The following is a 15,607-nucleotide window of genomic DNA, read 5'->3' as shown; positions in this document are numbered from 1 at the left end:
ACACAGGGCAGTCTGGACTGTTTCCCGCATGCAGTGAGATTCCTAAGAGGTTAGTGAACTGAGCTTCTGGATGCTTAGAGTAACTTGATCAGTTCAAAAGGAGGTCCAGGAGTCTAGACTACAATATCATTTTTTCAAACAGAATACAGTAAAACCAATTAGAGCTATTCATCTCAGCCCTAACCTTCAAAACACAGAAAAGCACTGTCCATATCATTGCCTAAGAAATTACTGACTTTGCACTTATTTATTTGATGATTTTTTTAGAAACTAGAACTCCAAACAGAGTAACTAACACAAAACATTAATGCACAATGGCACTGGTTAGTGACAAGGACAGAGAGTAAGAAACCAGTATCAAGGAAGCTTCATATTTCATTACAGCAGCTTTGAGGTTTTAAAAAACTTTGTGGATAACTACCCTTAAAAGCCACTACGTTTCATATGAAGTAAGCATACCATGTTAAACAGGATTTTGTGTTACGACCAAATCTGGCTCTTAGATATTGCAACTTCTCAAAAAAAAATCATACGCCAGTAATGCAGACACACAGCCAGTAAAAAATCTCTGATTTCCAATAAAAATCAGAGATGGAGAGAGCAAATTTTAAGAAGTCTAGAAAAATGCTAAGCCAAACAGCATATTCGTGATACTTCGAAGAAAAGGTAACAAAAAGGAACAGATCCAGCACACTGAGTATGTGCATTAAGAGAGGTTAAAACAAACCCTCTTCAAAAGAGGCTTCCTTATAAAGCGTGGCACTAAAAATCTTCTTGTGTATATCATGCTATTACTTAGAGGAAAAGTATTTATAAACTGCTGAGAACTGTCTTTACATAAGGGATGCTTACCACAGTGCCCAAGCCTGCTGTTATCAATCATTCACAAACAAAATGCAGTAACAATTACCTCAGGCAAAGTTTTGGATATTGTTTATTTTTGTTCCAGCATGATGCAGGTAGCAGGAAATACCTCAGCCCTATGACTGCTGCATCAGCAACATTCCTGCTCCAATTTATATTACCTGTTCCATAAGCAAAACAACTGCTGGACTCACAAAGACAGTTTCTCCTAAGCAATGACTACACAAGATCAGGCCACACACCTTACACAATATAAAAGAAAACCTGTAATAATGATACAGAATTTTCTGAAGTGTTATTAAAAAACTTAAATATGAATACTTGACTTCATTATTACTGAAGGTCTGCTTCCTTCAGCAATGATTTTTGAAAAAAGTAGAAATTTATTTTGTATCGTCCATCTTCTATGCATATGTCACAATATACACCACGACATATACCAACAGTGCTCTCTGAAAAGTTTCTGAAGAAGTTGACAGGAGATTCTAGATTTTCTAGAGCTATATATACTATAATTTTCAGATATGTGTCATACTAGTGAGGATATGACTTTGTATGAAATCATATAGTAATGTCTATCCTAATTCCACTGAACAAATCTATCAATGGAACACAAAAAGATTTACCACTTTATTAAAAGAATCTTTTAAATATTCCTGAAGAGATACTTTATTTTATATATGAAATAGTAAGCTGTCTTTCTAATCTATAGTTCTACGTGACCCTTTAAATAACTTTCTTTCAGGAACTACAACATTACTAAGCTATCCGAGAGTGTCAGGAACTAAACAGTGTCATTTTTTATGAGAGAATAACAGTTTAATAAAATCACCTGTGGATAATAACCTACAAATTCTAGCAATGTTAAGACAAATTTGACATGCACTGAATAAATCACTTTACAAAATGCAAAAACTTATTTTTTCAAGCTAAGAAATGTTTCTACAACACTTGTGCTGTATTTAATATCTTGTTAATCAAAGCATTCAAAATGATAAATGTATCTGTGAACCAGCTGGTTTAGTGGACATGCATGAGGTTAAAAGAGCTACTAAATACAGCATTTTAAAAGCTATTGTACATTTTGATGGCTCAAAAAAATGAAGCTTTTCTGTTCTTTTGGTATGTGACAGAGCAGATATCTTTCAAAATAGTAATCAACACAACAAAAATTTTTCCCACCCATTTTTGAACTTCCCATGATGCCTTTTCTCCCCTTGAACTCCCACTTTGAAGTCAACATCCATTAACTGGAGCTTCTACCATGTAGTATTGCTCCAGAGAGATTGCCATCAGATAAGAACTATTAAATTGTATCTATCTCTTATTCACCCAAATAAGAAAAAAGAATTGGTAAATAAGACTGGGCCTTTCAAATGACAACACAGATTACCATGCCTACATTTTTAGTTCAGCCCCAAAATGCACTTTTATAGCAAGAAGAACGTATGATATCAAGATCCATTAGTACTCGTGCGTACATGGATGCCTCCTGTTACGCACCTCGGGGAGCAAACCTCCTAAAGCGGGGAGTGTCTGTTGGGAAAAGAGAATGTTAGGCTGCAGCAGCAACAGTTGGGACAGGAAGGGGCACAGAGTGCGCTCCCGGGGAACGTTACCTTGCAGCTCTTGTACTTAACAAACATACACAGCGCTTTTTTACACATTTGCACAACTGTGCTCCCCCAGTGTTCTGGCTGTCATATTATATAATTCATACTCCAGTAAGTATGTTTGGGATCATTTTATCACCAGCTAAAAATATTAGAAAACCTGAGGACTATATTATTTCGAATAGTAATAAGAGCTACTTGGTACCTGGGGAGTATTCTTTTTATTTTTTCTTCCAAGTCTTTGAATCCTCATCCAAAGCAAGGAAGCTTATTTAAAGAGCTTTCTTCTACTACAATTGACAAGCTATACAACATGCATCCTCAAAAAGTATTGCTTTACATAGAGGTACAGTCTTTTAATTTTACCAAAACACTGACACTTAGAAATATCATAGTCTATCATAGCTGTTATAAGGAAACAGATGAAGTAACTAATGGCTTACTAACTAGTTACCCCTTTACATTTTAACTGCTGACACAGAATGCAGTGTCAGTGCAGCAAAAAATGTTTTTTCTCACCATGTCCTTAATCAGTAAATGCTAATATATTTTTCTGGATTTTCTCTCAGCACAGAGATTATTTAAAAGTTTATTTTATACATTAAACAAGAATTTATTCATACATTAAATAGGATTGTAAAGCCATTAGTGAATGGTCAATAACATTATGCAGTTTGTCAAGTAACTACTCAAAACCTGAGAGTCCTTCTGAATGATAACTACTTCTTTTATACTCTGTGCCTTCAGATGAGGCACATACCCTAAAGCCTAACCTCGGGATGGCAGTGCATAAGGCAAGCACCAAATTCTATATTAATATGTGTAAACTGAAATGTTTATTAAAAAATATCTTACTGTAGAACTCTGAAACTTGAAAGACACTGATAAGGGGAACCTGGTCATGGAAGATCAGATGGAATGCACAGAACAGTGTGTAAAGGTATCATCAAATGTTTGCAGGATGAAGGCCATGGAAGTTTAAATATGTGACTTGAATACCAAACTGATGTTTTTTGAGAATCATGGAGGAAGGTTGCTCCATGATTCATTAAAGCTATTTTGTTTAATGACACAGGAATCTACGAGGGATGCAAAAACTGTGCTTTAATACGCAATGAAATAATAGAATAAGCACTCTTAGACTGTCATTTTGTAAACCTATGTGGTATTCAAGAGCTTGCTTACAAAAATTCCATTCTATGCAATTTCTGTCCATAGTTACACAACAACCAAAGAGAATCGAAGATTCAGAAACCCTCAAAACTGCAAAAAAAGAAAAACAACCCACCACCAAAACCTCAAAACCCTGGGGAGCAATGTATCTGTAATACCTACTAGATATGGCATCCAAATAACTATGATTTACATGTGCTTAAATATTTTCAAAATTTACTGCATGATTTTTTTTTCCACATTTCCAGATATAACCCTGTGTACATAGTAATGTACATACTAATGTACATATCATGCTGTCTTGAAAGTTCATAGAGTTGTAGCACAATACCCAGGCTCTACATCCATGAGTTGAAGCCATAAGTCATCCTGTTGACAAGATCAGCGACCAATTCACTAGCAAAAATACTTCATGATGATTGTTTAATATGTCTTAATAAAGATGTAAAGAATTACACATCAAAATCACAATCAAATATTTCTCATTAAGCATGTAAGCCTTAGCTCATCTAGTTGGCCTTACATCTTGCATTCATTCAATATATTTATCAACATGCAGCAGCTGTAGTGCCCAAGACTTTCATTTGCAACCTAAAATGAACTTGGGCTATAGCAGGCAACTATATACATTGTCCAAGAAAGACAAAAGAGTTGGAAAAGAATTTTGAAAATCAAAACACATTAAACTCCCACGGGAGAGGATGTAAGGAATAAACTTAGGGACAGACAGTAGTGATAAGTTGTGGGCAGGCAACTAGATATAACTTAAAATGATTGAATGGCTGCCATTCCAGTTTATCAGCATCTTATTATTTTAACATTGAACTGTGTTTGCCGAACAGATAATTAGTTAGGAAGATACATTTTCCTCCAGGGCAATTATTAATTTCCTTCTGACTTCAAAGAAATTAAAAAGCTCTTAGTGTAGATAAGCACACCATTATATTTCAAGTCCAGTTTAGATTCTCAGAGAACTGAATCTGCAATATGATATGCAATTGAAAACGAAAAAGTGTTTTGTTTTGTTTTTTTAAAACTTCCCTCCCCATAGAAGAATATATATTCGTATAATGGGGGGGGGGGAGGGAGGAGGAGCTAGTATTTTTGTTCAGAAACTCAGAATAAGGCTAATACTCATCTTCAAAGGATCGAGTTGCTCATAAAGATGCTTAAAACACTGCACAGACTTTCTGCACTCTACGTAGAGCTTGGATTCAACTGAGTTAAAACTGATCTCTACTACAATAAAACCAGAAGAATCATTTTAGGATTAAATACTGGAAAAGGGATTAAGAAAGATCATTCTTCAACCAGAATCCACTAATTCCCTTTTTCTCTCTCTGCATCTGCTTTCCAATGTAACATTTATCTACCTCACAGGAAAACAGTATTAGTAAGACATGTTATCAGACATGGAAAAATATCTATTGAACTATGTTGCAATTATAACACAGCCATTAGCTATTCTATCTAGTCTCTCAAAATTCTGGTAGCCAAAGAAAATTCTTGTACGTTATTTCCAATTCTAATTCTGCATTACTTTTTGTCAACATCTCAACACACTTGCAATATTTACACAGAAGTTTGAAGTTACAGATCATAATGTAAATTGTTTAGTTGCACAGGACACATTACTTAGCTAAAACATTCATAATCTATTGTGCATATTGTTTTACATGGCTAACTAGAACTCGTTATAAAAGATTTTTGAACAATTATGTTCTTGCACAATAAAATGCCAAACCAACCCAAACCCAGCCTGAATCAGATACATCTGTTTCCTCCACCATTTTAAAATAAGAGTTCAAGCAAATTTGACTTACGATGGCATTTTATATTGGATGTACATAAACAAATTTACTCTATGATGTATAAAAATTCTATATATATTTTACATATACCAAATTCTCTCTATATATATTCTATATTTTTATGAACAGAATTTATGCTTAAATGATTGTGTCCTAAAAACTTAGAAGAATCTTCACTAGATAAAAGTCAAATTGATTCCTAAGAAAAAAGAAACATAAAGTGAGTTGTTCCAAACTTTTTATCATTACCAATTTGTCCCAGAATGCTGAACAATGAAGCTGAAAATCAAACACAACAAAATGTATAAGTTGTTTTTTTTTTCTTTCACTTCTTGTCTTCAGTATTACAGAAGACCCTCCCCCTTTCAAATGAACTGGTTACTATGGAGACAGTGATAACTGCCATATAGTAACACTCACACCATAACCAGGGTACCTTATGTTTTACAATTTATTCCATAATTTTCTTTTTATTCCATGATCAACAGTTTTAATTTCTAACATTGATTTTGAAAACCATAATTAAGTACAAAATAATTCATTGTAAAACTCACATAAACAACAGGAGACTCAAAATCATCATACATTATGAACTACATATATACTTATTAAATAGTAGACTTTTATTGGTTGATTTGTCATTACCCAAGGCTATATCTATTTTGGTGGGAAACAGAAAACTAATTACTTTTCTACAAACTTAAATACAAATTAGAACACCCTATGTGTTCATCAATAAATGGAGCAAAGTAAAGGAAGGCATGAAATGAAGAAGCTATAATAAAATGTATGTTTGCATTTTTCCCTTTTTGTCTTACAAAGGAGTAGGGGAGAGAAGCTGTATCATAAGGAGAGACCAATCTCTTTTCTTCACTACTCACTCATCTCATTCCAATACCCAGTTTTTAACCTGGTTATGATCTAATTCTGTACTCTTGGTAGGCAAGGATTCAATTGAGTTAAAGATTTTTAAACTCACTGCCAGTCAACCTTATCATGAACTTTCATTATGTGCATGTAATTAATTGGGTCCAATGAACAATATCAGCACTGAGTTATAGACTTTTTCCCCCCACCATATAATTAGAATATAATTACCCACAGGATATCAGAATGATGCAAAACCTTTCCTCTAAATGTGCCCTCATTAGGAAACAAGTCTCAATGTACATTTATTCAATCAGTATGAATTAATTAAAACATTACTGAAATAAAATAGAGTAACATTAAAGTGTATCTGACATCTATTAAAAGACTATCACTTGAGATCTGCACACACAGTTTATAACAAAACTCATTTAACTTGAACAAAAAACTTCCCCATACAACAAGCCTTATATATGGCAAACAGAAAAGTAAAAAGGATTAGTTTTAAAGTTGACAGACTACAGTTTACTAAAACATATATAAAAAAATCTTCATATAGCATTGAACCTAGTCAGATATGTGATTCTTTCATGACACACACCGTATCAATTGGTTTCTTTTTCAGCTTAGAACATAGCTTGTTGTATCTAGGAAAAAACATTTGGCAAGTTCCATTTTGTGCCATTTTGAAGATGGAAGTCCTCTTATTTAACTTGGACCAGCCATCTAACTTTCCTATGACCAGGCATTTATGCTCTTTCTCTAGCCATTAAGAGAAGGGACAGTATGGGAGGATCATGTCAATCATTCTATTTTAGAGGAATATCTTTTGAGCCGAAAGAAACCCTTAATAAGTAATTTAGAACAGTCACCTGAGCTGAGATGGCTATGTGCAGGGAGAAGTGTCATCCTTTGTGATGCTACAATCAGGAAGGATACTTTTTTATTTATTCTTCATAGTTGCAGCAGTGATTTGGGGCATCAATGGATACCTAGAAAATGGAGCAACTGAGAGGACATGGACCTGAACAATAGATTGCAGCTGAGAGACCAGTTTGGTTCTATGACTCTATGACTTCTCAAATAAGATGCATAGTGGCTTCGCAGCTTCATCTTCCAGTTCCCTCAGGTCCCGCATCTTATCAGGTCCCATGGACTGAGTTCCTTAGATGACATCAAACTAGAACTCCTACAGTGAGGCAAAAAAAGTCATTGAGTACCTCACCTTTCTCCATCTTCCAGGTAACCAGCTCTCCTATTTCCTTCTGGAGAGGGCCCACATTTTCCATAGTCTTCCTTTTAGCACTCACGTACCTATAGAAGCTTTTCTTGTTGCCCTTGACATCCCTGGTGAGACTTAGTTCTATCAAGGCTTTAGCTTTCCTAACCTGATTCCTGGCTGCTTGGACAATTTCTCTGTATTCCTCGCAGGATACCTGTTCTTACTTCCACCCTCTGTAACCTTCCTTGTTTTGTCTGGGTTTGACCAGGAGCTCCATGTCCATCCCTGCAGGCCTCCTGGTGTTCTTGCCCGATTTTCTCTTTGCTGGGATACATCACTCCTGAGCTTGGAGGAGGTGATCTTTGAATATTAACCAGCTGTATCGGGCCCCTCTTCCCTTCAGGGCTTTATCCCATGGTATTCCATTAAGCAGCCCTGAAGAGGCTGAAGTCTTCTCCGCTGAAGTCCAGGGTAGTGAGCTTGCTGTGCACCCTCCTTGCTGCCCTAAGGATCTGGACCGCCACCATTTCAGGTTCACTGCAGCCAAGGCTGCCCTTGAGCTTCACATTCTGCACCAGCCCCTCCTTGTTGGTGACAACAAGGTACAGCATAGCACCTGTACTCATTGGCTGCTCTATCACTTGGAGAAAGAAGTTACCATCAACACGTTCCAGGAACCTCCTGGGTTGCTTGGTATGCTGGTATGTTGTCCCTCTAACAGATATTCAGGTGGTTGAAGTAACCCCTGAAGACCACAGCTTTTGAATGTGAGGTTGCTTCTGCCTCTTTATGGAGAGTCTCAACCACTCAGCTTGGTCTTCCTGGTCAGGTAGCCTGTAACAGACCCCCATTGTCCCAGCCCTTCCTTTAATCCTCACCCATAAGCTCTCAAGTGACTCCTCATCCACCTCTGCACAGAGCTCCATGCACTTCAGCCAGTCAGTGGCATAAAGGGCGATAACTGCCCATCTTCCCTGCCTGTTTTTCTAAAAGAGCCTGTATGCTTCCATTTGAACATTCCGGTTATGGGAGCCATCCCACCACATCTCCATGAGACCAGTAAGATCATAGCCCTGCAGTCATGTGCACTTCTCTAGCTCCTCTTGTTCCCATGCTATGTGTGTTTGCATAGAGGCATTTCAGCTGGGCTCCCGAGAAGCTGACTTACTGGCTGGAGTGGCTGGAATTCCTTTGTGTTCATATTCAGGTGCTCTCCTGCTGACCTGTGATCCTTCTCCAGGCCCTGGGCATCTATTGCTGGCACTGGCATCCAACCGGTAGGACAGGGATGGATTGAGGTTCCCCTAGCCCTGGCAACTTTAGTTTAAAGGCCTCTTCACCAGCTTGGCAAGTCTATGACCAAAGAGATGCTCTTCCCCTTCTCTGACGGATGGACAGCATCAGCCCCCAAAATGCATGTCCTAGGTGAAAGACCCTTTCACTGTCAGGTGAAACATTTTTATTAACATTTTTATTAACAAACACTTACTATTCTATATTTAGACAATTCTGACATGGATATATTCACTGTTTCCACTGTCATTATTGAGAGTGCAGATTTCACATACATGGAAGCATTATGTTTCTCAAAAGGAGGACTCCCCATAACAGGAAATAGGAGAAACTAATTAATAATCAATAGTTTCTATGAGGAATTTGTATTAGCTAGGTCACCAATGTATTATCTGTAATGTAAGTATACTTAGGATTTTAATGCATTTTGGAAGAAACTACTAGATGAACAAATATACTACAAAATTATAAAGGTCACATTAAATCACAGTAAAATATATTTTCCATTCCTAACAACATACATTGGGTTGAAATACATGTTTAGTGTTACATTATTAGTATGTAATATTGAAACATGATTCTGATACAGGAAAACATATTTACTTCTGCTTATGACTTCAAAATTTGCAGATAAAACAAACCTATTCAAGTGTGATTTGACTCTAGAGTGGTTTTGTATATCCTCTAAACAACTTAACTAAACTCCAACTGTGGAATTAAAATCTTAATTCCTCCATCCCTCTTCCTCTTCTGAAAAGAAAATGGAGTTACGCAAATATAATTGAAGATGAAATTTCATGCTTAGGCTTTATTCAGTTTATAAGAATCGCAAACAATAAATAAAAATAAAACAAAAACACTCCAATAACAAAGTCATAATTTCTCCATGTTAACTTTTAAAGTACGACCTAAAAATTAAATAATGCAATGCAGCATGTAATCATCCAAACTTAAAATAATATTTTACAATTATTATTCAGAACTTGTCCAGATAATATCAAAATAACATTACAAACAAACTACAAAACTACTGACTTTTCAAATAAAATTTAAAAAATATTACATAATTATTAAAGCCAGATTTCCATTGCTTTACCTTTATTGACAGCAATGGAATAGTCCCAGTTTAGTCAAGTAGAGGGCCAAAGTCTACATCCATCCCTTAGCAGATTTATAGACAAACAGTCAAAAGGATTAATCAGAAAATAAGTAATTTACACTAGGCATGAGTATTATTTTTAATTATCAGAAACAGATTTAAGATTAGAAGGTATAATTCTCTTGTTTGTCTTCCCCTGCAATCAAACATTCTTTCCCAAGTTCAAGCATTTCTTACTCTTACTATGAAATATGTTTAAAGAGGACCACATGTCTGCTCTGTTATGAAAATGATGAGGCTATGACTTTCATCAGCATAAACCATCCAATTTAATATGTGAATGCATAAGTTAATTTCGAAGCTCTTTTTTCACGATAAGCTGGTCAGCTCTTTTCTATATAACCTACACATAACATGCATTTTTATTTTCCTTGAATTGAGTTATTGTTTTTGTGGACAGAGAAATTTACCGTTCATGACTGCAGAATAAAATATACCATAATGTTGATGCATAGCTTACTGCAAGACCAGTGTCATCATTCTAGGTAACCTCCGGTTTAGATCAGAGACCTCAGCATTGCAGATATACAATATGCATCCCAAGCAAAAACTGTCCATAAGAATAACTTCATTATTCTGGGAAGCTGGATCTATAAAAGATGTAAAACGTACAAGTGTTCTGCCTATACTGTTTCTGGTAAGTACAGTCTGAGTAAGTGATAAAACCTGAGTCAGCTTCAGCTACAATATGCCCTGCAGAAAGTTCATTCTCACATGAAGGAAAATGCAACACGCTTGTGCCTATAAACTCATCAGCCAGGATTACCCATCATGTTTAAGGTTCACACAGTTCCACGAATGTAACAAATACTCTGGCAGTCAAGCCCAGCATTGTTTTAGTCATTACCTATGACAGAGGATTACAGCTGAAATAAAGATATGGACAACTCACCAATACTACTGGGCAGATTGATGTGGGTGGTAAAATATGGTCCTTCAAAGGTCCACAGTCACATTCAGGTTTTAGATGTGAAGCACATTTATTATGCAACTACAGAAAGACAAAAAATGAAGATTCAACTTAGACATTTTTCTACTTCAGCCTAAGAATAAGGACATCCTAGAATGGGGTGAGTAATTAATCTAATTGTTACCAGAGTTACTACAAGAAAAAAGAAATACACTGCAGTGGAAAGCCTTTTAGGATTGACCAAACCAATTAATTTTTATTGAGGAAAAGAACAGTGGATCAAAATATTTTCTAGTTTGGAAATTGCACATGTGGTTGGTCCAGCACTCAAAATGAGAACACTGCATGGCAGTACAGTAACACCAGCATAGGGTTATGTGTCATCAAAACCTTCATTTCTTGCACTGAGCCAGAAACTCTGTCCTACTACTAGTTGGTAATCTGGGGTAATTCAAGAAAGCCTTTGGCATTATTGCTATAGCTCTGCTTCCTAGCTGAAGCTGATAAAGTCAACACCAATTCAATTGTGATGCTGCAATATCTGTGAAAATATATCTGAAATAGAAGAGAATAATGTAGGAATATCTAAGAGCTTTAAGCTATACTGGGGAAATTTTGGGCTTGATTGAATCAGTGTTCAGGCTTCCATTGACTGCTGAGGAACCTGAATTACTCTCCTTTTCCTCCTTCATTCTTAGCATTCATCCAGTTTTCCTGAAAGCAACGAGAAGAGTTCTACTCTGAAAACATGGAAAGAATATCCTCAGGTCTGCTGACTGAAAGAGCATTGGCTTACTTCTGTATTGTTAAAAAGCTGGAAGGGAAAATGTGTGTATAACATCAACATAAAATGTCAACAAATAATGATATATTTATTGAAATATTTGACGTTAATAATCAAGAGTTCTTGTTGACATTTTAATATTTAATTCAAATCTCTCTAAATATAATGTTTCAACATATATATACAGCCAAACAGTACAAAGGCAAATTTGTGTGTCTGGATCACTCACATTTAATTAGTAAACTAGTATGCTTCACAATGTTATTAGAGATAGCCACAAAAAAATAAAAATTCATATTGTGAAATTTGGTGAAAGTTTATTATTTGGACTCGATGATCTTAAAGGTCTTTTCTGAACTAAGAGATTCTGTGATTTTGTATGTGCATTGATTCAATAAACTGTGCATTTCCCATTGAGATGAATATTTTATTTTTTTGAGAAGATAGGCATATTTGCATTAAAGAAAAATAATCGAGATAATAAATATCAGAAGTTTTGAAGTACAAATCTTATTTAACAAGTGATTTAACTAATATAATCAGTAGCATACACCATTAGTTCAACAGGTTCAATAGCTGTTATAAAATCCGTAGTTCAATGTCTGTGTCTGTAAATCACATTTTTCCAATAACTGACTCATTTTCCCTCAGATGATTTAACTATGTCAGTATGAACTCTATTAAAATTACACTAAAATTGTACCAGTTGCTGATGTACATAAGTTTTACTGGCTATTCAGTTTTCATAAAGTTATCTGGTACAGTTAATGTTGACATAACATTTCTGAATTTTGAACTGAATGGCACCTAATATTAGCCTTGTCCATATTCATTTATCCTGCAAAGTTACCTTTTCAGGCAGTTACTTAGCAACAGAAAATAAAAGTCTAACGAGTTTCGATTTACTCTGAGTATTAAAGCTTTATTGTGAGGGTATTTTGGTAGCCCTGTAATCTAAATCATTTGTCATGCTAATTCTCTGCCTCAGTAGTAAAGCTACTTGTACCATAATTAATGCACACCAGGCCATGTTACATCAAATAAAAGTATCTTCACACATTTGGTGGTAATTAGCAGCTTTGCTACTCGGTGGCATGCAAACTTATCTATGAAAAAAAATAGCTTAATCTTCTTATTAGTCTCTGCTGATCTTTGACAACAGAAATGGTGCATACCAAACAAGAGAAATGGTAGAAGATGCATAGCTTTAATGAAAGTAACACTTTGACACAATGAAATAAATTAATATGCATCTCTTCTCAAAAGAAATATTTTAGCAGATTTTAAATACAGTTCCCCAAAATTCTCTTACCCCAAACCTAGCTCCGTTAGAATATTACCTCCCTCACAACCAGATGCTTGCAAAGTATGAAAAACCATATTTACTGGAGAGAAAACAAGGAAAAAAAAAAACAAAACAACAAAACAAAACAAAACAAAGCAACAAAGCATTTACAAGACTGTAGTAGTGAACTACAGAGTATATGGAAGAGGGAGTCACAGGCCTGGCTGAGAACTCAGTATAACAAGCCTCCTTAGTGAAAAACACCTCTAAATTTTGGGATTTGATTCACTTATTTGACATTAGAAGTGACTCGATTAAGTTGTAAAAAGAGACATATATAACATGCACAAAAGAGGATCAGAATTAGTTGTGTAAGAACTCTTACACAACACACCCTCTTATATTATAAAAAGATGTCCGCAACAAGCCCTAAATGTGTTGTTTTACAAGGAATTGAAAACGTATGACAGATGTGATGATAATTATGTGACTTCAGAATATCCATTCAAAAACCATGCATCTGTTAGAAATGTAAGCCACTCTTTTTTCAGTAATAAAGTTACTACTATTAGCAAAGGAAGTTATTGCAATAGGATATACAGAATACATGGAATTGCAAGAAAAGTGAATAGGAGATGGAAAAACAAGTAATTTGCAGTATTTTTAGAACTTTTAAAATATTCATTTTTCACTTATGTGAAGCCATAAAAATTAAATAAAAATATGACTAAAGATATCTTGAAAATACGATATTAATTTAACAGAAAACAAAAATCTTTAAATTACTGATGCAAATACAATTGCAAAATTCTAAACCTCAGTGCCAACATTTTCAGTTTTGGCTGTAACAAAAATTAGACCCTTTTTTCATTGGAATTTTTATAGTATTTAAGCATTTAAATATGCACACAATCACCTAGGATATCTCAAAAAAAATTTAACCAGTTCTTTCACAGCAATTCCGAAGACAAACCATTCCTCAGTATTTCCTCAGTGAATACCAGTTCTTCTGGAAGTCTTCTAAACCTTTACATGTATCAAGAAATAAAAGGCCTTTACAAATCTGGTCCAGATTTGCATGAAATATTGGGAAAATATTTTTTCTGAGGAGCTACAGAATTTGCAACTTCCTTTGACTTTAGGAAGAAGCCTTACATAAAATATATTTCTTGAATGATATACATATACTATACAGATGTAAACACTTTCATATTTAGAGTGGAACACTCTTGTTTATCTGTCTAAACACAGATAGCCATTGCCTAAATTTTATTATCTGCATGTGAAATTTTGGATTGGGTGTTTCACTCTCTACATAAATTATCCAAATTTTGACAGCAATCTGGACTACATATTTGTTTTCTTCTAAAATATTGGTTTATAAGTAATCATAACAGCTTATCAGTGAAAGTATCCTGGATCTATTTTCTTTTATGGTGTTTCATATTTTGCATTCTTCTGTTAAGAAAATATGTCATAAAACATCCAAACTTGTGTGTTGAAAACAAACATTCACTAATGCCTCAGTCTCATATTATTATTTAAAAGACTGAACAAACAACTGGTGTTCCACAGCAATAACAATAATAATGATATCAGCAAAAAAGCAAAAACCCTACAAGAAGGCTGAATCTCTCCCCATTTAGATTTAAATCCTGCTCTGGCTAGGAACAGAAATACTGGCATTGCTCCTTCTAGCATGAAGATCTCACTTATAAAGGCAGTGTTCCTTGAATGTCATTAGTTCCAGTTATTGGTTTCTGCTGAATAAGGAACACACAAAAGTTGTATATATTAGACTTGGTGCACAGATTAGTATATTATCAAGATGTCTCTGCTATTATGCCCAGATACTTGAAATCACTGTATCCTACCAGATGTCCTCAATTTCATTTGCCTGTCAGTACACCACAAATTAGGATTTTGCCCTAATGTCATAGTGACCTTAACTTCCACCAGTATTGAAAACTTATAATCTTTCAGTAATATAGATTTGGAATTCTGCTCTTTAGAGTGACATGTATTCTTTTCATTCATATAAAGTCTAGAAGCAGAGTACACCTTTAAGCATATCTGCTTGCGACAATTTAGGACTCCTGCCAATATTCTACATATACTGTTTCATAAACAAACACTATCTATTTCTGATGACAAAACTGAACGAGACCTTTTGATGAATTATGAGGCTATGAAAAAGATATGCAGATTTTTGTCTCTCTAACCTGTGCTAAAGGTTTTACAATAGTATACTCACTGTGATCTGACACCAAACACAGTGAAGTCCAGTCAAGCCTTGGTAACATTTTATAGTTTTGTGACACTTATCACATTTTGTTGGACAATTTCCTTCTACCCAGAAATGGTGCATTACCTGCAAAAAAAAAAGTGTGGATATACATAGAGTTACTAAATTAACACATACATGGCAAAGTTAATGCTACCCCAAACTTACATCAGTATTCTTTTTGGACTTCACATATGTTTTGATGCAAGATGCGGGAGCTCTTGCGACACAGCGTTCGTGGACTGTATACTTGCAAACTGAAAGAAGAAACACATAAATAGATGTTGAGGCAATGGTGTTTCTGACTACATTTTTATGAAACAAATAATGCTACCAGCATGC

General features: G+C 35.1%; 1 protein-coding gene across 3 annotated transcripts in view; it reads right to left on the bottom strand.

The window, feature by feature from the left end:
• The window catches only part of DGKB (diacylglycerol kinase beta), a gene marked incomplete at its 5' end in the record, with an annotated part of 319,453 nt that overhangs the window by 224,981 nt on the left and 78,865 nt on the right, over positions 1–15,607 (bottom strand). For 2 of the 3 annotated variants that reach the window (XM_082045821.1, XM_082045822.1), the window contains 3 exons: positions 10,895–10,993; positions 15,236–15,352; positions 15,434–15,522. In XM_082045821.1, coding sequence (XP_081901947.1) covers positions 10,895–10,993; positions 15,236–15,352; positions 15,434–15,522 — 305 coding nt within the window. Of the gene's footprint in view, positions 1–2,367; positions 2,401–10,894; positions 10,994–15,235; positions 15,353–15,433; positions 15,523–15,607 lie in introns of all 3 variants that reach the window. The other variant, XM_082045820.1, reaches the window with a different exon arrangement.

Source organism: Streptopelia decaocto (assembly GCF_964273445.1).
Source record: "Streptopelia decaocto genome assembly, chromosome: 2".
Classification (NCBI taxonomy): domain Eukaryota; kingdom Metazoa; phylum Chordata; class Aves; order Columbiformes; family Columbidae; genus Streptopelia; species Streptopelia decaocto.
Note: the sequence above shows the minus strand (reverse complement) of the source record. Positions and strands in the feature narration are given on the sequence as shown.